We start from the raw sequence: 20,531 nt of genomic DNA on the forward strand, positions 1-20,531 counted from the left end.
TGCTCGCACAACTTGCAAAAAAGTTTTTTTCTTTTTCAGTGACATGAAAACAATCAGTATGTCATCAAGGCATTTTCAGAAGTGACCTGCCCCGGGCCCTAACAATATAAACACGTAAATACACAGGTACGCACGTAAATGTCTACGCACATACATCCAGGATAAGACACAGAGAGACTGAAACACAGAGAGGCAGAGGGAGTGAGAGAAACAGAGAGAGAGAGAGAGAGATAGGACAGGCGCAGAGAGACAGAGGGAGAAGGAACCCTGGAGCTGGGAACGAGTGAAGTCACACCCATTTTCACATGTCACTCTGCACGTCAGAACCCGGTCCCAATGTCCATCCACCCCGCAGGGGAGGGTGTGTGGAGGGGGGGTCACATAAAGACACGTGACCAGAAGGCATAAAAGCAGAGAGCACTGTGGGGCAGCCCACCCCAGAGGCCGAGATGAGACACTGGGCCTGAATCTAAACGTGACACAATGACCCAGGAGGTGGTATGCCAGCGAGAACGAAGTGACAGTCATATTCAATTTCTCCCCCCCACCCCCACCCCACGCCCCGACAGGGAGCTGGGAAGCAGGCGGCAAGGGGAGTGACTTTCTCCGGACCCCAGGGCAGACCCCAGCCTGCGTGGGGTGTGCTCTGCGCTCCACCAGCCGTCTGTGGGGCCCTCCCTTTGCTGAGTCTGTGCACGAGCTCCCTGTGATGCCAGCCCGCGGGGCTGACAGGTGCGGTAGGTGTTTGTGGCTCTGGAGACACGATGGCTTCCCCAGGAAGGAGGGGCCAGGATGATCCCCACTGTGCCGACGGGGGACTGGGGAGAGAGACCCTGAGAGGCAGGCGGCTTGTCCAGGGTGACAGCACTGCTGACGAGGGGGGGCCGGGTCCGAACCCAGCCGCGTCCTCAGAGCTGGCGCCCTGGCTGCATCCAGGCCTCCGCAGGGTCCTGGGGAGGGGGGCTGAGTTGGTGTCACTGTGTGCGGACATGGCATGGGCTGGGAGGTGAGCAGTCAGCAGCCCAGAGAGGCCCTTGGGGAGCTTTGTGTAAGGAGGAAGCTTGGGGAAGGGGACCCCAGGAAGTGACCTCACTTCCCTGGCAGCAGAACCCAACAGAACTTAGAACTGAGGTCACCGGGCACCCACTCGGTCGAGAAGCCCCTACTCAGCTCACTCGGTTGGTGAACTCAGCTCCACCCAGTCACACATGTTCTGCTGCGTCCCAACACCCCGAGGCCGCGGCCCCCGGAAGGCCCGCAGCGAGGGGCTGGGCCAGCGGTGCCGGCGCTGGGTCAGCTCTCACCCCAGGCGCCTCTGGCCTTTTGGCCACAGGGACCCAAAGGTAACCCAGGGAGGCCCGGGGCAGGCCCGCCCAGGCCGGGCCACCACTCAGACCCCACCCGGGTATAGCCCCACATCCCCTTCCTTGCTGGTGGAGGTGGGCAGTCATGGTGGGGGGGGGCCTGCCTCAAGCACGAGCAGCTCAGAGGCCTGGGGGGGCCGGTCGCGTCCGCACCCCGGGTCCCAGCTGGCGGGCTGGGCTGTGGCGAGCCGGGCAGGGCCCTGTCGCCCGGGTCGAAGCCCATGCCCTCTGGCTGTGTCTCTTCCCTCCCGGGTGGCCGTCTGAGCTGACCAAGGTCCCGGTCTGATCTGGCAGCAGAGGGTCGAGCGGGCAGAAGCAGGCGTGGTCCTGGCCGGGCAGGGCTCTGAGACCTCCGGGCCGGGCCGGGCCGGCTGCCGGTCACTGTCATTGCAGAGCCGGACACTGCAGGAGCCGCTGGATGAGGACACCCGCGCCGCCTCCCCGACTGAGGGGCCGGTGCACGCTTCTCAGGGCCAGCACCAGCTCCGGGTGAGTCTGCACACGGAGGGGTCCCTGCCACCACGACGGCGTCCTCCCCAGAAACCGCCCAGGCGTCACGCCAGGGTCCCGCCCGCGGGTGACAGGCAGCTCAGCAGACCCGGCTCTGACCTGGAGCACCTCCCTGGGAGTCAGGTGGAGGACCAGGAGCCCACCGAGGCAGAGCCCAAAGGTGAGAAGGGCGGGGCTGGTGCATGTGCGTAGGTGAGGGAGGGCCCAGGGCTCGGCCACACAGGGAGGCGTCCCCAGAGGCTGCTGCTGGCACCAGAGCAAAGATTGGCCTCAGACCACCTGTCTAGAAGAGTTCAGTCACAAAACACATCCTGTGGGCACTTGCTGGGTGGGAGCTGTCCGGAAAGCTCTGGGAAGATGTCTGTCCTTGAAGAGGCCCACGGAAAGGGAAGCACGTGGGTCAAGTTTTCCTCTCTCACAGCATGAGCACCTGCACGAGACTGAAAGCTCTCTCCACTTCCAACAGTCACAGATCCAGAGCAGGCGGGGGCAGGGGAAGATGCCAGAGACCAAAAACAGGACCACCAGGATCCAGCAGGAGACCCCGAGCTCACTCCAGTTGCTCCTGCTGAACCTGAAGTTCCTGCTGCTTCTGAAGATCCTGCAGCTCCTGCTGATCTTGCTGCTCCTGAAGATCCGGCAGCTCCTGCTGCTCCAGCTGCGTCTGAAGATCCTGCAGCTCCTGCTGACCTTGCTGCTCCTGAAGATACTGTAACTCCTGCTGACCTTGCTGCTCCTAAAGATCCTGAAGCTCCTGCTGACCTTGCTGCTCCTAAAGATCCTGCAGCTCCTGCACCTGCACCTGGACCGCTGGGCAGTGGAGAACCAGTTCAGGCATCATCACCCCCTAGGGCTGAGCCCCCTCTGCCCCCACCCACATCTTCTTCTCCAAAATCCCACCATGAATTCCCTCCCCCACCTGAATTTGACTTCCCTACCCCTGAATTTGTTTTTGTTTTGTTTTTGTTTAGTTTAGTTTGTTTGTTTCACATCATTTATGGCATCCTTTATTATTATTAAAATCCATCTATTTTCCATTTCCTTTAATAAAATAGATTTTTTTTCCTCTTTTAAGTTGTGCAATTCAGGAGCATTAAGTGCATTCACAAGCTGTGCGACCATCACTACCATCTAGTTTTATGCTATTTCTTTCCTCAAAATAAAACCCTGGATCCAAAGCACGCACTCCCCTTCCTTCCTCCCCCAGCCCCTGACAACGCTGAGTCCTCTTCCTCTCTAGCGGTCTTTACCTCTCCTGAGTGTTCCCTATGAGTGAAACAATAGGAAAGGTGGCGTTTTATGCCTGCCCACATGGTTTAAGCAGGGGCTGGTGAATTCTTTTCTTTTCACTTGAAATAGCATTTTCCACTTTTTACTTTTCCTCCCCCCAGGAACTTCCTAACAACATACCCCAAACAGGCTTGCACACACGTCTTTGTCTTAGGATCTGCTTCTGGGGGATCTCAGCCTGAGACAATCCCCACAGAGCTTATCACAGCACTCACGTATTAATGCTGGCTTTTTTATTTCATCTCTATATATTATCTCATCGATGAAGTTACAGGCGATTTTAGGGAAGGAACTACACTTATTGCATCATCAGTTTTCCTCACCGTCTGCAGAGCAGCACAGAATTTTATGTAGGAGTGGGCTGTGAGTCAACTTTCAGTTCCAAAGTTTTCCACTATGTTGCAAGTTTTCATTTCTACCACCTGGATTTTAGGAAATGGGACACTCATGCGTTTACTAAAAATCATGTAAATTATGTAAATACCCATATAAGGGATGTCATTGGAGCCCAAGCTCTGCTTTTCGATGTACATCATTTTTGTACATATCCACCAAAGGGGAGGTCAGCTGGGAGAAGGTAGCCTATGCTGTCGGGAGTCAATGATTGAACACAACACGCAGGCTTATCCTTTTGAAGCAGAAGCTTGAAGGGTATGTGGCTGTTATTTATAGCAGTTCACAATGTCATAGGGTCAGAGGGACCTCGGGACCATCTGGCACCTGAACTTCTATCCAGTTGGTAATTTGCAAGGTCAAGATAGTCTTAACATTTCAAGTAAGAAAGTGAAAACACCTTGGTAAGCCAGTGAAGAAATTACCAAGTGGAAAAGAGTCTCCCATCAGAGTTATGCCCATTTTCCTGGATCCTCTGTGTGTTAAGATCTTTATGCTTTGGAGATGGACAACCTGGGCCCCACCTCCATCACCAGTAATTTGTATTTGAAAAGTCACTCCTCTTCCAACCTCAGCTTCCTTATCTGTCAAACGGAAAACAGTAAAGGCATCAACTTCATAAAGGGGTTGCGACGGTTAGAGTAAATGAGGGAGTTACTGAGTATTGTGCCCAGCATGGTGTTGGCACCTCCAAGCCTCACTGCCCTCATCATCACATCAGGGCCCCACAGCATCCGCATGGCAAGTGGGGGGTGGCGCCCACGGGCATGTTTAACAGCGATGGCTGAGTGAACAGATGCTCTGGTTCACCAGGAGAGTGTGCTTGCGTGGGGAGCGGCAGGTCTTCTGGAATCTTCGAGAACCTGACAAAGTGTGGCTGCTGGACCTCTGACCCATCTTCTCTCTGTGTAACTTTATGAACTCCAATCACTGGGTCCATCTTAAGCAAAACTCTAAAGCTGGTGATTTTTGGAAGGGGTTCACTCCTTTTCCCTGGAGTCGAAGCTCCTCCCACCCTCTCCCAGTGCTTCCTTCTTAATGAACATTTCCTTTCAATTGAGACTTGCCTTGGTTACTATCTCAATGGAAATGTCTCACCATTCAGTCACACTAAAGAGTTAAGTCTGTTTGCATTTCATCAGTCCTCAGTGTCTTAATCCAAAAGAACATGTCTTACTGTGTAATTTCATGCTTTGGGGAAGTTGGGTGAGCAGGCATGTGGACATTCATGGGTGAGCATGACCCGAATCTTCAAATCAGCAGCAGGACGTGTGGAGCTGAAATCAGGAAACCCAGCGGTTCTCGTGTTTATCCATCATTGTCCTGGGTTCAACAGTGTCCTCCCAAGAGTCACATCATATTTCAAAAGACAGTCTTTGCAGATATACTTAGGATGTAAGTTAAAATGAGGCCATACTGGGCTAGGGCGGGCCCTTAATTCAACCACTGGTGTCTTTATAAGAGAACAGAGACTGATGATGCACAGACACATGGGGAAGAGAGGCCAGGAAGACAGGTGGATGAGAGTAACTGTCCACATCAAGGAGTGATTCTCCCCAAGTCCCCAGAGATGACATGACTCCGATGACCCCACGCTGCTGGATTCTGGGTTCAGGACTGTGAGAGAAATGAATTTGTGCTGTTCTAAGCCCCCTAGTTGGTTATAAATTGTTAAGGCGGCCCTAGGGGACGAATGTGAACATCTACTAAGTACTAGATGTGAAACAGGAGCCTGGAAAAACACTAATAACTGGCCACTGACACTGACCGTTTGACAACATGGTGAATGACAAGGAGCAGTGGGCATCTGGGCCCCCTTCCCGCAGCACTGGGAGGCTGACCAGATCTGAAATTTACCTTCCTCTCCCAGATGCCCAAGGAGGGTGGTGCAGACATCTTTTTGTTACACAAAGCAGTTACTGAGCTAAGCTTGGCTGAGCACCGTGGCCTGGATCACGAGTGGGGCAGACACTTTGACCAGTGACACAAGATGGGGGCACAATTCACAAGACATCACTATGCATGGTGACCTATGTAATAAAGTGCTCATGGTCGCACTACATTCTGGAGTACAGTTGACTGAGATTTAGGTGGGAAAGCAGGGCTGGGATCACTGTCTGGACTGCACATCCGTGTTACCCCCAAAATCCATATGTGAAACCTTAATTCCCAGGTGATAGTGTTTGGAGGTGGGGCATTTGGGAGGTGATCAAGGCATGAGGGGGATCTCTCCTGCCTCAGATTATTAAAGAGATCCCTCTTCCACTTCACCACACACACCACACAGTGAGAAGCGGGCCACTGGGAACCAGGACGTGGGCCTCCTCGAAAACCAACCTGCAGACGCATTGATATCAGACTCCCGTCCTCCAGAACCAGGAGGAATAAACGTGTTGTTGAGTCACCCACGCTGTGGTGTTGAGACATACGCAGTTACGTTTTAATGTCTAAACATCGCTTAGCCTGTCCCCTTCACGGCGGGGACCCTACATGCCCAGAGTGCACTGGCTACCTCAGCTGAACCCCCCCCTCAACCCTCACCTCTCACCCCTCACCCCTCACCTTGCAGGGGCAGGGCGGTCCAGGCTCCCATCACCATGGTGACAGCCACCAGACAGGGATCCTGGGCAGAGTGCAGGAGGGCAGCGCTGGAGGCTGTTCCACTTCCCGCCTGGGTGCCCTGCCCCGCTGTGCCCAAGGGCCTCCGTCTGAGGCGACGGGACAGGGTGGTCCCGGGCTGCACACTGCTCGCTCGCTCGCCAGTGGGCTTTGGATGCTCGATGGCGCTGCAAGAGGGGAGGGTGCAGGAAAGCCCCGGGATGGACAGCAGGCAGCCACAGAGGCCGTGGGGGAGGGGGGCTGCCCTGGGAGAGCCTTGCTCCCACCTATCCTACGGCCTGGCCTGGGGGCAGCCTTGCTGCCCCAGCTTCCTGGAAAGCGCTTCTCCCTGTCAGCCTGCTCCTGACAGGCAGGCGGGGTGCAATCGGCGGGGTGCGATCAGCGGGGCGAGTGGGCAGGACTGGGGCTGCCCCTGCTAGAGCAGGGATTTTCTCCCATTTCCCGCTGTCGCTGCCCCTATCCACACACTCACTGCACCGCTGCCCGCCTCTCAGGAGCAGGCTGACTGAGGACAAGCCTCCAGCGAACCTGGGGCAGCAGAGGCCGCCCCCGGGCCAGGCCGCAGAGGAAACGAGAGCAAACCCACAGGCTGGCACAGGGCAGACCCCCTTCTCCCGCCGCCTCAGCTGCCACCTCTGCAGTCTTCCCCGCTCCCTGACTGAACCGCGCAGGCTTCCAGGGAGGAGGCTGACCTACACATGTCAGTCCTGCAAACCTGGGGCAGCAGAGGCTGCCCCCAAGCCAGGCCCCTGGGGAGATGGGAGTACACACAAGGGCTTGCACAGGGCAGCCCCACTCCCGCCACCGCTGCCCCTGCCCCCTGACCGCACCATGCAAGCCTCCTGGGAGCACACTGACCTAAAAACGTGGGTGCGGTGAACCTGGAGCGGCAGAGGACACCCCCAGGTCAGGCCACGGGGGAGATGGGAGCAAACGACTGGCTCCCGAGGGGCAGCCCCCTTCCTCCCACAACGGCTACCTCTGCTACCTTCCTCCCAAGCCCCCTGACCAAACCGAGCCCGCGGACTTACCAAAGCGGGTAGAGACGGAAAATATCTCAACATAATGAAAGCTATTTATGACACACCAACAGCCAGCATGATACTCTTCAGTGAAAAGCCGAAAACCTTTCCGCTAAACTCTGGAACGACACAAGGATGGCCTCTCACACCACTTCGACTCCACACAGAAAGCACTGGAAGTCCTAGCCATAGCAATTGGACAGCAAAAACAAATAAAAGGGATCTAAATGGGAAGAGAAGAGGTAAAATTGTCATCATATGCGGATGACATGCTAAAACTACATATAAGAAGTCCTAAAGCCTCCACAGAAAAACGAGAGCTAATCAAAAAATTCACCCAGGTAGCAGAAGACAGTATCAACAGACAGAAATCTGTGGCATTTCTTTACACAAAAGTGATCATCCCTTTTAAAACCACGCCCATAAATTAAAACACTTAGGAATACATCTGGCCCAGGAAGTGAAAGACTTCTGCGTGAAGACCTACAAAACCCTGACTAAGGAAACTAAAGAGGACTTAAAGAAACGGAAAGACATCCCGTGTTCCTGCACTGCGAGAATTAATAATGTCAAAATGGCCACGCTGCCCAGAGCGATCTACACATTCAATGCGACCCCTATCACATTACCCAGGACATTTTTTCACAGAACTACAACAAACCATCCTAAAATTTATACGGAATCACAGAAGACCCGGAATTACCAAAGCATTACTCAAGAAAAAGAACGAAGCTGGAGGAATGACCCTCCCAGGCTTCAGACAATACTACAGAGATACAATCAAAACAGCAATGCTATCGGTACACAGACAGACACACAGGATCAATGCAACAGGATAGAAAGTCCAGAGATAAACCCACGCACGTATAGTCAATTAACCCATGACGAAGGAGGCAAGAATACACAGTGGAGGAAAGACAGTCTCTTCAATAAGTGGTGCTGGGAAAACTGGGAAGCAACCTGTAAAAGACTGAAATTAGAACATTCTCCAACACCATGTACAAAAATAAACCCAAAATGGATTAAAGACCTCAATGGAAGACCAGGTACTGTACAACTCCTAGGGGAAAACACAGGCCCAACACTCGTAGACATAACATTAATGCAATGTATTTTTGAACCAGCTCCTGGACTACTGGAAGTAAAACCAAAAATAAACAAGTGGGATCTAATTAAACCCAAAGGCTTTTGCACAACTACGGATACCATCCACGAAACGGAAAGACAACCTATGGGATGGGAGAAAACTTTTGCAAATGATGTGACTGACAGGAGACTCATTTCCAAAACATGCAAACAGCTCACACACCTTAATATCAAAGAAACAGGCAACCCAATCCAAAAATGGGCAGAAGACCTAAACAAACAAACAATTCTCCACAGAAGACACTGAAATGGCCAATAGGGCACATGAAAAACATGCTCAGCATCGCTCATTGTCAGAGAAATGCAGATCAAAACTACAGCGCGATATTGCCTTACACCAGCCAGGATGGCCATCACTGAGAAGTCTACAAGTGACAGATGTTGAAGAGGGTGTGGAGAAAAGGAAATCCTTCAACACTGTGGGTGGGACTGTAGACTGGTGCAGCCACAATGGACGACAGTATGGAGGTTCCTCAAAAACATGAACATAAACCTACCATGTGATCCAGCAACCCCACTCCTGGGAACATATCCGGAGAAAAGTAAAATTCAAACAGACACGTGCACCCCAGCGTTCACAGCAGCACTCTTTACGACAGCCAAGACATGGAAACAACCCAAATGTCCATCAACAGTTCCCCAGATAAAGAAACTGTGGTACATATATATACAATGGAACAGCACTCAGCCATAAAACAAGAATAAAATCACGCCACTTGCAGCAATATGGATGGACCTGAAGATTGTCATTCTAAGTGAAGTGGGCCAGAAAGAGAAAGAAAAATGCCATATGACATTATTTACACGAGGAACCCAAAAAACAATAACAGTAATAATAAAGCCACAAATGCACTGATTTTCATTTTGATTTCTTCACTGTGTGTGAGCACATCTGACTGTCCTTTATGGTCGTATTACCGCGTTCTGTTGATTCTTATTTTGCAGTTGGCTTTATTCCGTTGATAACTATGTAAGTTTAAACACCTAACCTCTCAGAAACGGTAAGTAGTACACTTATGGAAACTGAAAAAAAGTGCAGTATAATACTGTATATACGTATCTACGTGCAATAGAATGTGTATATAAGGTCAAACTGTCGTAATTCTACCTAATAAAACTGGAAAAAGAGGGGGAAAAAAAACCAGATATACGGATCAAGGGAACAGAATAGAGTCCAGAGAGAAAACCCACAAACTTCTGGTCAATTAATCTTTGACAAAGGAGGCAGGAAGAACACACAGTGGAGGAAAGACAGTCTCTTCAGCAAATGATGCAGGGGAAACTGGACAGCTGCATGGAAATCAATGAAGTTGGGACACTCCCTCACACCGTACACAAAAATTAATTCACAATGGCTTAAGGACTTAAACCTAAGACAAGACACTACACGCCCCTCAGAAGAACACATGGGCAAAACATCGGACACACACGTCAGCAACGTTCTCCTAGGGCAGTCTACCCCAGCAAACAGATATGAAGGCACAAATACACAAACCAATGGGACCAAACTGAATTTATCAGCTTTTCGCACAGCAAAGGAAACCATAAGCAACACAAAAGGACAACCTATGAGACAGGAGAAAATATTCGCAAAAGATGAGACTGATGAGGGGTTGATTTCCAGAATATATAAACAGCTCATACAACTGAATTAACCAGAAATCAACCCAATCCAAAAGTGGTCAGAACTAAACACGCCTTTCTCCAACAAAGACACACAAATGATCAACAGGCATGTGAAAAAAATCCTCGGTATTACTAATTATCAGAGAAATGCAAGTTCAAACTCCAATAAGGTAAGGTATCATCTCACACCAGTCAGAAAGGCCTTCATCCCAAAGTCCAGAAGGGAGAAATGCTGGAGAGGCTGCGGAGAAAAGGAAGCCTCCTACACCGCGGGTGGGAAAAGAGTTTGGTGCAGCCACTGCGGAAGGCAGTAGGGACAGTCCTCAAAAAACTAAAAAGACACTTGTCAAAAGCTTTGATCTCGGGGGCAGGCTAACAAACTCCCCAAGGCCCAGGTCTCGCCCGTTATTCTGCCCCAGGCCGCCTGTGCCCAGGACGGTCGGGGCGGCCTCCGCTCCCAGGGCAAGTCCACCTACTCCGGGAAGGCCACGGCCTGAGGGCCAGCCCGGCGCCCTCCCATCTGCTGGAGCTGTTCCCACTTCCCCAAAACCGCAAATGAGTGGCGACGAAGACGACGCGCGGCTCAGTGAATACTAAGGTGGCGGGCAGGGGGCACCGCAACCGGGGCGGCGGGCCCGGGACCCGCCTCGGGATCCTAACGGGCCACGCGGCCTGGACCTCACCTCCGCACCCCTCCCTCCCTGTGCGCCTCCCCAGCTGCACAGCCCAGGCCTCACCGGCCGGCTCCTCGACCTGCGCGCCCCCCCCCCCCAGCGCCCCCTTACCTGCTCGGCGACAGCAGCGGAAGCGACAGCAAGCGGCGGCCCAGACCCCAGGCCGCGTTCCTCCTCCGGGAGCTGGTCCAGGAGCGCCCGGCTCCCGCCCAGCGTCCACGCGCACTGGCCGCGTTCCCGCGTCTGCGCCCCTCCTCCTCCTGCCGCCTGCAGCGCGGACCCTCGGCTGGGGCTCCAGCAGTAGGGTCGCTGCGACAGGGGCCGGGCTGCGGCGCGGCTGGGCGGCTGGGCGGCTGGGCGGCTGGGCAGCGGGCCCACCGCAAGTCTTGGGCCTGCCGAGTCCCCACACCCCGCCACCGACCAGTTGCAGGCCACACACCCCAGCCCCACTCCCCCTGCTCGGCGCCTGCCACCCAGTCACTGCCTCCTCTCCCTCACACCCCCCAACACTAACCCCCACCCCAGGCCATGCCCGGTCCCCTACCTGACCCCCAAGACAAGGCTCCTTCTCCTCACATTTAAGTACCTGTCCCCAGACTCGGCCCCATTAGGTCCTAAGCTACAGCCCCCGAAAAACCAAGCTGACCTCTCATGCTTCAACCAACGTCCCCCCACCATCCAGATATGGACCCCTCCCCACTCATCCCGGGATTACCCCCTACTCCTCAGCCTGGCACTTCAACTCCAAGGGGACCGCACCAAGGCTGGCCCACTCACCCCTCAGCCTGTCCCCCTTCACTGCGGGAACCCCCATGACCAGAGTGCACTGGCTACCTCAGCTGAACCCCCCCCTCAACCCTCACCTCTCACCCCTCACCCCTCACCTTGCAGGGGCAGGGCGGTCCAGGCTCCCATCACCATGGTGACAGCCACCAGACAGGGATCCTGGGCAGAGTGCAGGAGGGCAGCGCTGGAGGCTGTTCCACTTCCCGCCTGGGTGCCCTGCCCCGCTGTGCCCAGGGCCTCTGTCTGAGGCGACGGGACAGGGTGGTCCCGGGCTGCACACTGCTCGCTCGCTCGCCAGTGGGCTTTGGATGCTCGATGGCGCTGCAAGAGGGGAGGGTGCAGGAAAGCCCCGGGATGGACAGCAGGCAGCCACAGAGGCCGTGGGGGAGGGGGGCTGCCCTGGGAGAGCCTTGCTCCCACCTATCCTACGGCCTGGCCTGGGGGCAGCCTTGCTGCCCCAGCTTCCTGGAAAGCGCTTCTCCCTGTCAGCCTGCTCCTGACAGGCAGGCGGGGTGCAATCGGCGGGGTGCGATCAGCGGGGCGAGTGGGCAGGACTGGGGCTGCCCCTGCTAGAGCAGGGATTTTCTCCCATTTCCCGCTGTCGCTGCCCCTATCCACACACTCACTGCACCGCTGCCCGCCTCTCAGGAGCAGGCTGACTGAGGACAAGCCTCCAGCGAACCTGGGGCAGCAGAGGCCGCCCCCGGGCCAGGCCGCAGAGGAAACGGGAGCAAACCCACAGGCTGGCACAGGGCAGACCCCCTTCTCCCGCCGCCTCAGCTGCCACCTCTGCAGTCTTCCCCGCTCCCTGACTGAACCGCGCAGGCTTCCAGGGAGGAGGCTGACCTACACATGTCAGTCCTGCAAACCTGGGGCAGGCCCCTGGGGAGAAGGGAGTACACACAAGGGCTTGCACAGGGCAGCCCCACTCCCGCCACCGCTGCCCCTGCCCCCTGACCGCACCATGCAAGCCTCCTGGGAGCACACTGACCTAAAAACGTGGGTGCGGTGAACCTGGAGCGGCAGAGGACACCCCCAGGTCAGGCCACGGGGGAGATGGGAGCAAACGACTGGCTCCCGAGGGGCAGCCCCCTTCCTCCCACAACGGCTACCTCTGCTACCTTCCTCCCAAGCCCCCTGACCAAACCGAGCCCACGGACTTACCAAAGCGGGTAGAGACGGAAAATATCTCAACATAATGAAAGCTATTTATGACACACCCACAGCCAGCATGATACTCTTCAGTGAAAAGCCGAAAGCCTTTCCGCTAAACTCTGGAACGACACAAGGATGGCCTCTCTCACCACTTCGACTCCACACAGAAAGCACTGGAAGTCCTAGCCATAGCAATTGGACAGCAAAAACAAATAAAAGGGATCTAAATGGGAAGAGAAGAGGTAAAATTGTCATCATATGCGGATGACATGCTAAAACTACATATAAGAAGTCCTAAAGCCTCCACAGAAAAACGAGAGCTAATCAAAAAATTCACCCAGGTAGCAGAAGACAGTATCAACAGACAGAAATCTGTGGCATTTCTTTACACAAAAGTGATCATCCCTTTTAAAACCACGCCCATAAATTAAAACACTTAGGAATACATCTGGCCCAGGAAGTGAAAGACTTCTGCGTGAAGACCTACAACACCCTGACTAAGGAAACTAAAGAGGACTTAAAGAAACGGAAAGACATCCCGTGTTCCTGCACTGCGAGAATTAATAATGTCAAAATGGCCACGCTGCCCAGAGCGATCTACACATTCAATGCGACCCCTATCACATTACCCAGGACATTTTTTCACAGAACTACAACGAACCATCCCAAAATTTATACAGAATCACAGAAGACCCGGAATTACCAAAGCATTACTCAAGAAAAAGAACGAAGCTGGAGGAATGACCCTCCCAGGCTTCAGACAATACTACAGAGATACAATCAAAACAGCAATGCTATCGGTACACAGACAGACACACAGGATCAATGCAACAGGATAGAAAGTCCAGAGATAAACCCACGCACGTATAGTCAATTAACCCATGACGAAGGAGGCAAGAATACACAGTGGAGGAAAGACAGTCTCTTCAGCAAATGATGCAGGGGAAACTGGACAGCTGCATGGAAATCAGTGAAGTTGGATAATGCCTCATACCTTACACAAAAATAAAGTCAAACTCGCTTAAGGACTTAAACCTAAGACAAGACACTACACACCTCTCACAAGAACACGTAGGCAAAACATCTGACACACACATCAGCAACGTTCTCCTAGGGCAGTCTACCCCAGCAAACAGACACGAAGACACAAATACACAAACCAATGGGCCAAACTGAATTTATCAGCTTTTCGCACAGCAAAGGAAACCATAAGCAACACAAAAGGACAACCTACGAGATGGGAAAAATATTCGCAAAAGATGAGACTGACGAGGGGTTAATTTCCAGAATATATAAACAGCTCATGCAACACACCTTTTCTCCAATGGAGACATACAAATGACCAATAGGCATATGAAAAAACCCTCAGTATCATTAATTACCAGAGAAATGTAAATCAAAACTACAACGAAGTATATCACCTCACACCAGTCTTTAGAAAGGCCGACATTCAAAAAAGTCCACAAAGGAGAAACGCTGGAGAGGCTGCAGAGAAAAGGGAACCCTCCTACACTGCCGGTAGGAATGCAGTTTCATGCAGCCATTGTGGGAAACAGTAGGGAGATTCCTCAAAGGACTAAAAACAGACTTGTCAAAAGCTTTTGATCTCGGTGGCAGGGCGACCAGCTCCCAAAGGCCCAGGCCTCACCCCTTATTCTGCCCCAGGTCAACTGAGAAGCAGAAGGTCTGGGGTGACCTGCACTTGCCAGGCTGGTCCACCTACACAGGAAGGCCACGACCTGAGGGCCACGGGAGGTGCTCCCTGGCTGTCCAGCTGCTTCCCACCTCCAGGAGTTGCACCCCCTTTCCCAAACCCAGATATAAGCGGCAGCAGAGACTACTAATGTGGGGGGTGGGGCACCACGAACCAGGGCGGGGGACCGGACCTGCTTCAGGGTCCTAACAGGACATGTGACCTGGATCTTACCCACACACCCCTCCCTGTGGCACCTCCCCAACAGTGCAGCCCAGGCCTCACCCACTGGCTCCCAGACCTGCGCGCCCCCTTACCTGACTGGTGAAGGCAGAAGAGGCGACAGAGAGTGGCGGCCCAGACCCCAGGCCGTGTCCCTCCTTGGGTAGCTGGTCCAGGAGAACCGGGCTCTCACCCAGCTTCCACTGCTCTGGGCGGGCTCAGGCGTCCAGGCTTGTATACCTGCCCCGCCTCTGCTAGACCACAGAGGGCGAGCTTGGGCTGTGGTTCCTGCAATGTGAGACAAGGAGAGTGGGGCTGGGTGGGTGGGGCCGTGTGGGGAGGGGGGGCAGGGAGGGCCTACCCTGTGGCCTGCCCCTCCAGGACCCCAGCCCCAGTGCCCCCACCCCGCCACCGACTGGGTCCTGATACTCAACCAGTACCACCACGGGCCCTGGACCAGGCCACACTCCCCCGCCCCACCCCCCACCACCCGCTTGCAGTCCCCCGCCCAGTCACTACTTCCCCACCTCTGGCCAGGCCTGGTACCCGACCTGGACCCCCAAGACAAAGCTCCTTCTCCTTACACTGAAGTCCCCGCCCTCACGCTCCCCACAAACCAAGCTGACCCCTCATGCCCCACTCAGGGTCCCCCCCACCATCTCAACATGATCCCCTTCACCCCTCACCCTGGGATGACCGCCCACCCCTCAGCTGGGTCTCCCTACTCCCAGCAGCCCTTCACCCCTCAGCCTTTCCCCCCTTCACCCCGAGTGCACCCCTAACCTAAGCTGACCCCCTCACCCCTCACCCCTCGCGGGCGGGGCAATCCAGGCTCCAATCACCATGGTGACAGCCACCAGGCAAGGATCCTGAGCATGTATGGGCACGCAGTCAGCTGTCCCAGGCTCAGGGGCCTGGGCAGGCGGGGCTGGAGGCAGCTGCAGTTCCTCAGCTTGCAAAGCACTTCTCCCTGTCAGCCTTCTCCTGGGAGGCAGGTGGGGGGCTGTCTAGGGGACTCGGCAGTGGCAACAGCAGGACTGGGGCTGCCACATGCTAGAGCAGGTATCTGCTCCCATTTCTCGCTGTCACTGCTGCAGTCCCCGAACACTGAATGCACAGTTCCCGCCTCTCAGGAGCAGCATGACCGGAGGGCAAGCCTCCAGGGAACCTGGGGCAGCAGAGGCCACTACCAGGCCAGGCCCCTGGGGAGGTGGGAGCAAACCCACAGGTAGGCACAGGGCAGCCCCCTTCTCCTGCCACCAAAGCTGCCACCTCTGCGGTCTTCCTCACTCCCTGAACAAACCTCATGGGCCTCCAGAGAGCAGGCTGACCTACACATGTGAGTCCTGCAAACCTGGAGCAGCAGAGGCTGCCCCCAGGCTGGGCCACAGCGGACATGGCACTAAGTCCAAGGCTTGCAGGGGGAAGCCACCCTCCTGCCACCCCTGCCCCCTGACCACACCATCCCAGCCTCCTAGGAGGTGACTGACCTAAACACGAGGGTACAGTGAACCTGCAGCAGCAGAGGCCGCTCCCAGCCCCGGCCACAGGGGAGATGGGGGCAAACGACTGGCTCCTGAGGGGCAGACCCTCTCCTCCCACTGCCGCCGTTACCTCAGCTACCGTTATCCCAGCCCCCTGAAAGCACTGAGCCCATGGTCTCACCAACGTGGGCAGACAGGAAACATACCTCAACATAATGAAAGCTATTTATAATAAACCCACAGCCAGCATAATGCTCTACCAAAATTACGCTACCAAGAAAAGCTGAAAACATTTCCACTAAAATCTGGAACAAGACAAAGATGCCCACTCTCACCACTTGCATTCAGTATAGCATTGGAAGTCCTAGCCAGAGCAATCAGACAACAGAAAGAAAGCACAGGGATCTAAATTGGAAGAGGAGAGGTAAACCTGTCATTATACGTGAATGGCATGATACTACATATACAAAAACCTAAAGGCTCCAAACAAAAATGACTAGAGCTAATGAAACAATTCAGCAAGACAGCAGGACACAACATTCAACATACAGAACTCAGTGACATTTCTTACACGAAAGGAATAATTCCTTTTAAAATTGCATCCAGAAAAATAAAATACTTAAAAAAAAGGAGTAAATTCCCTTGTTGAATAAATTCTGTATTATTTAGTGCTTCTGAAATTTTACCACACACAAAAAAGAGCCCGTCAATGGCCTTGAGATGCTGAGATTAAAAACAAACACCAGAGACAACCACAAAAAGATCTTCAGCACAAGATTGTTCATATTTAAAAATCATAAATACCTGAGCATTCTACTACCTGAAGTCATTTTGTTGGGGAGGGGGTAACTTTGGATCTATTAACCTCTGACATTAGGAAAAGGCTGAACACTAGTAAAATGTAATTTAGGAAACAAAATGGAAAAAAAAAAATGCTCTCATCCCAGAAACACGGTTCAGGAGGGTAACAGACAAGAACTATGAGCAAGAACATGCATGTAAAGGAGTAGATGTGAGGGGAACCCCAGGCTGGGACAGCAGCCTCTTCCAAGTTCAGCAGTTGTGTGTGACTCGTCATTGTGAATGACTACAACTCCCCTTTGCTTATTGCCTGCATTGCAATTATCCATATCACTGTTACTTTGAAAGCTTGATAAATTAAAGTTGTCTACCTACTTGAAACAAATAGGTAATTTGTAGAGAAAAGCATTAAGCTGGGATTACACCTCCCACTGTATCTTTTCTTCAGAACATGAACAGCACCAGAGCATTCCATTTGCTAAGTTCTATTTTCTGTTTCACAAATTCACCTCTAAGTGCGTGTTGAGCTCTTTTAGGAAACATATCCGTCAGTTAGCAGCGCTGTGTGTAACACACTGACATGATTCTATATAGCTGGGTAACTTACATCAGATCCCCGGCACTACTCAATGCGACGCCAAAGGAATGTTTCAGTAGGTTGAACATTTAATAAAAGTGTACCCCTTTCCTACTTTCCTTTTTCCAAATACTTTTATTAATTTGTGGGCTAAAATAATGAACCTTTAAGATGCCAAATCCTTTTGACTAGACACCAACATGACTAAAGACCATAAGTATAGGAATTATAAAAACTGCATTTGGATGGTAACTATTTGAGTATGACTGTAAGACAAGATAGATACCACAGAAGAAAGGAAGTTTGGGTAATTAGTGGAAACCAGGTTATGAGTATAATCATTCTGGAACAGTGTGAATTTTTTTGAATAAGGGTAATATGAACAAATAAATTATTTAGGGCATACATGTAGTACATTTTTGAAGAATGCTCTATGTGCTAATTTAATTTGCAGGTAGAGTGAATTTTAGTTTCCCCTAGTGGATAGATTCTAATGGTCAGGTTTATTAATAATGAAACTCATTTAGAGAAAAAAGATGTAAAATTTGTATGAAGAGACAAAGAGAAATACTGCACAAATGGTCTCTTCTCGTAACAAATACCACTGTTCACAGGAAGGAAAGTTGCCCAATCGGCTCATGTGTCCTTAAAAAGACAACAACAAAGAAAATGATAGTGTCCCTCACTGATCTTTTCCAGTTGCTTTGTCCTCACGCAGTTGCAGTTCCCTGGGAATTACTGAACCTTCCTGGGCACAGACCTCAACCCTCTCATACTGCAACCCCTCCCTCCCTACTGCCACAAGCTTTAAATAGGCTCCTCTGAGCACAGGGCAGGTGGGTGAGGAAGAACTGGGACAATGATGGGGTAAACTTACCTTCACTGGCTCAAACACTAGTCTGGAGGATAGGGAAATAAACAAAATAACAAAACTAAGACACAAACATTTGTCTAGGGAGAGAATTCTGCGACAGTTGTGTGAGTAATACTTATTATAAAAAAATTAAAGTCTGCGGAAATTTCCCTAAGGGTGTGCAGAAGAGGGAGAAACATTTATTCAAATCTTGATGAGAGGAGGGAGAGTCTTGGCATCTGGGCCAAGCCTGCCCCCTTCCCTCCCTCTCACAACAGCCTAGTGTGATAGAAGGCTCCCCGGGATAGATGCTGCTTCTGCCCAGAACTCCCAGTGCAGGGCTGCTGCTCCACCCCAGTGCTGGTTCCAGCCTCCCGGGGAGCTCAGGGGCATAATCTGACACCGCGCCCCCACCCCCACTCACAGGGGGAGAGTGAAGAAGAGGAGCTCTGTAGAGATCACTCCAGATTGGTGGGTGACAGTTTTCATAAGCAAAGGAACTTACTTATGAGGTGGCCTTGTTATCTTGGGAGGTCACAAGGTGAGTAGTTTTCCACACCTTCCTGCCAAACCTTGAGAGTTTATGTGGAAGTCTTAACTGGGTCCAGTCCTGGGTACCATCCAGGTAGTCTCAACACCACATTTCTGCCCCACGGCTGTAACCTGAGGGCAACTTCTGGGAATGATGAGGCAAGTGAAACTGCCAAGCATGGAGTTGGGGATAATTGGGAAGCCTTCAACTGCTAGGATCCAGCTCACAGGTCAACCATTGGTCACATCTTCTCTATGATCCCCTGCAATACCTGGAAGGAACAGGTCACCACTTAACTGTGGTCCCTGCAGCTGTGTTGCAGGAGCTCTGTTCCATACAACTATGAGAGAAGGGGGAGATCTCTTGCCCCATGAGCCTCCGTTCATCATGGGGAAGCCCTACCCTAGTGCAGTGGGCTGAGAACACTGGGTCCACCTCTGAAACCCCAGTTTGCTCATAGGTGGAGGTTCCATTCCAAATGTGGTGAGTTGAACAGACCAGCAGCTACCACCCCACTCAACACTCTACTTGCAAAACAGGATAGTGTTCCAAAAGAAGCAGGCTGCTATCTCCACCCCCAGCTTCAATGCAGAAAGGAAGAGGTTTGAACTAGGTGCAAATAAGTCTGTAACAAGACAGCAGTGCAAAACTTCCTTAGAGGGGAGTGAGTCTTTCAGAATACATCCTGGAGAAGTTCATGCATGAGGTTGTGTGAAAAACACAGGAGATCCTGGTACAGAGTAGTTGAGAGAGGATGCAGTGCAAGACCAGGCAGAAGTTACATACAGAGAGAAGCGAGAGAGACAGCTGGAAAGACGGATGGATGAAACCTCAAGCCTGATAACACCCAGTGTCTGAAAGGGGACACAACTTTCATTGGATCAGAATGTGGAGCAATCTGTGCCCCAGAGTGTTGCCGAAACAACAGAGGATCAGCCAGCAATTAATAAAAGATAACTCATGAGTGAAGATTCCAATAGTTGCAAACCACGCCGAAGCTTCATTGAGAGACCAAAGAAGGGACAAAGAGAGCTTTTCTAAAATCACAGTCATATCTAGTGGAACTGTAACAGGGAGACTGTGACAGCGCAAGAGTAAGATTATAGGTCTGAAGAGCAACGTCAGAGGGTTCCCATCGCAAGGGCAACAGAGCATCAAAATAGTCCATCAGTCACCCCAAAACGGGGAAGGAGAAAAGACTCCAGTTCTTGAGAATTCAGACGGGACAAGAAAGCGTTGTGTAGGGAAAGATTTTAAAGATTTATTAGCAAAGGGGAAGTACCTCCAAGAACGAGAAGTGGGCAGATCCAAGGGCCGACAGCAGTGGTCTTCTCTTGCCCCTTCTCTTATGCCCTTGCTTAGAGGTGGTCTCTTGATAGACAGCTCTTGCCCCTGGAGTGCTTAGTCACACTTGGCCCCCTTTGCACATGTCTTTACCCATGAAGCACACAGAAACACCCATGGGGGGGCCTAAACTACAATGCTAGTTATATTACAACGAGCACTAGGTCATGTCAGGTTAGGTCCTTGTCGCTATCACGCAGATGCGGCTGTCAGGTTCTAACCAGTTTCTTGCTGACACTCATTTAGAGAAAGTAAAGCCCCTTTATGCTGGAGGTGGGCATAATGCCATTTTCTGGACCCTCCTTCCTCTCCTCCACCTTATCTACCTGGTGTCCCCATTTATCTACCTAGCTAACACATCCAAGTCACTAAACAAGCAAGCAGATAAATAAACAACAAGGACAAAAATCCATGGATTGGGAGGAGTTCAGATCCTTGTT

At 52.3% G+C, this 20,531-nt stretch overlaps 2 protein-coding genes across 2 annotated transcripts in view; one reads left to right on the forward strand and one right to left on the reverse strand.

Moving 5' to 3' along the window:
- The window catches only part of LOC140696304 (uncharacterized), an 89,501-nt gene that overhangs the window by 62,483 nt on the left and 6,487 nt on the right, over positions 1-20,531 (reverse strand). Inside the window, exons 2-5 of the mRNA XM_072960742.1 lie at positions 14,596-14,788; positions 12,595-12,704; positions 11,529-11,751; positions 10,756-11,036 (exon numbers count right to left, since the gene is read on the reverse strand). Of these exons, the coding sequence (XP_072816843.1) occupies positions 10,756-11,036; positions 11,529-11,751; positions 12,595-12,627 (537 nt within the window). The 5' untranslated portion in view covers positions 12,628-12,704; positions 14,596-14,788. The remainder of the gene's footprint in view (positions 1-10,755; positions 11,037-11,528; positions 11,752-12,594; positions 12,705-14,595; positions 14,789-20,531) is intronic.
- LOC140696300 (uncharacterized) lies at positions 658-3,402 on the forward strand. The gene is made up of 3 exons (XM_072960716.1): positions 658-1,343; positions 1,758-2,034; positions 2,341-3,402. Exons 1-3 carry the CDS (start codon positions 1,209-1,211, stop codon positions 2,892-2,894), a joined length of 966 nt encoding a protein of 321 aa, XP_072816817.1. The 5' UTR covers positions 658-1,208; the 3' UTR covers positions 2,895-3,402.

The sequence above is a fragment of the Vicugna pacos genome, chromosome 5, assembly GCF_048564905.1.
Source record: "Vicugna pacos chromosome 5, VicPac4, whole genome shotgun sequence".
In the NCBI taxonomy this organism is placed as follows: domain Eukaryota; kingdom Metazoa; phylum Chordata; class Mammalia; order Artiodactyla; family Camelidae; genus Vicugna; species Vicugna pacos.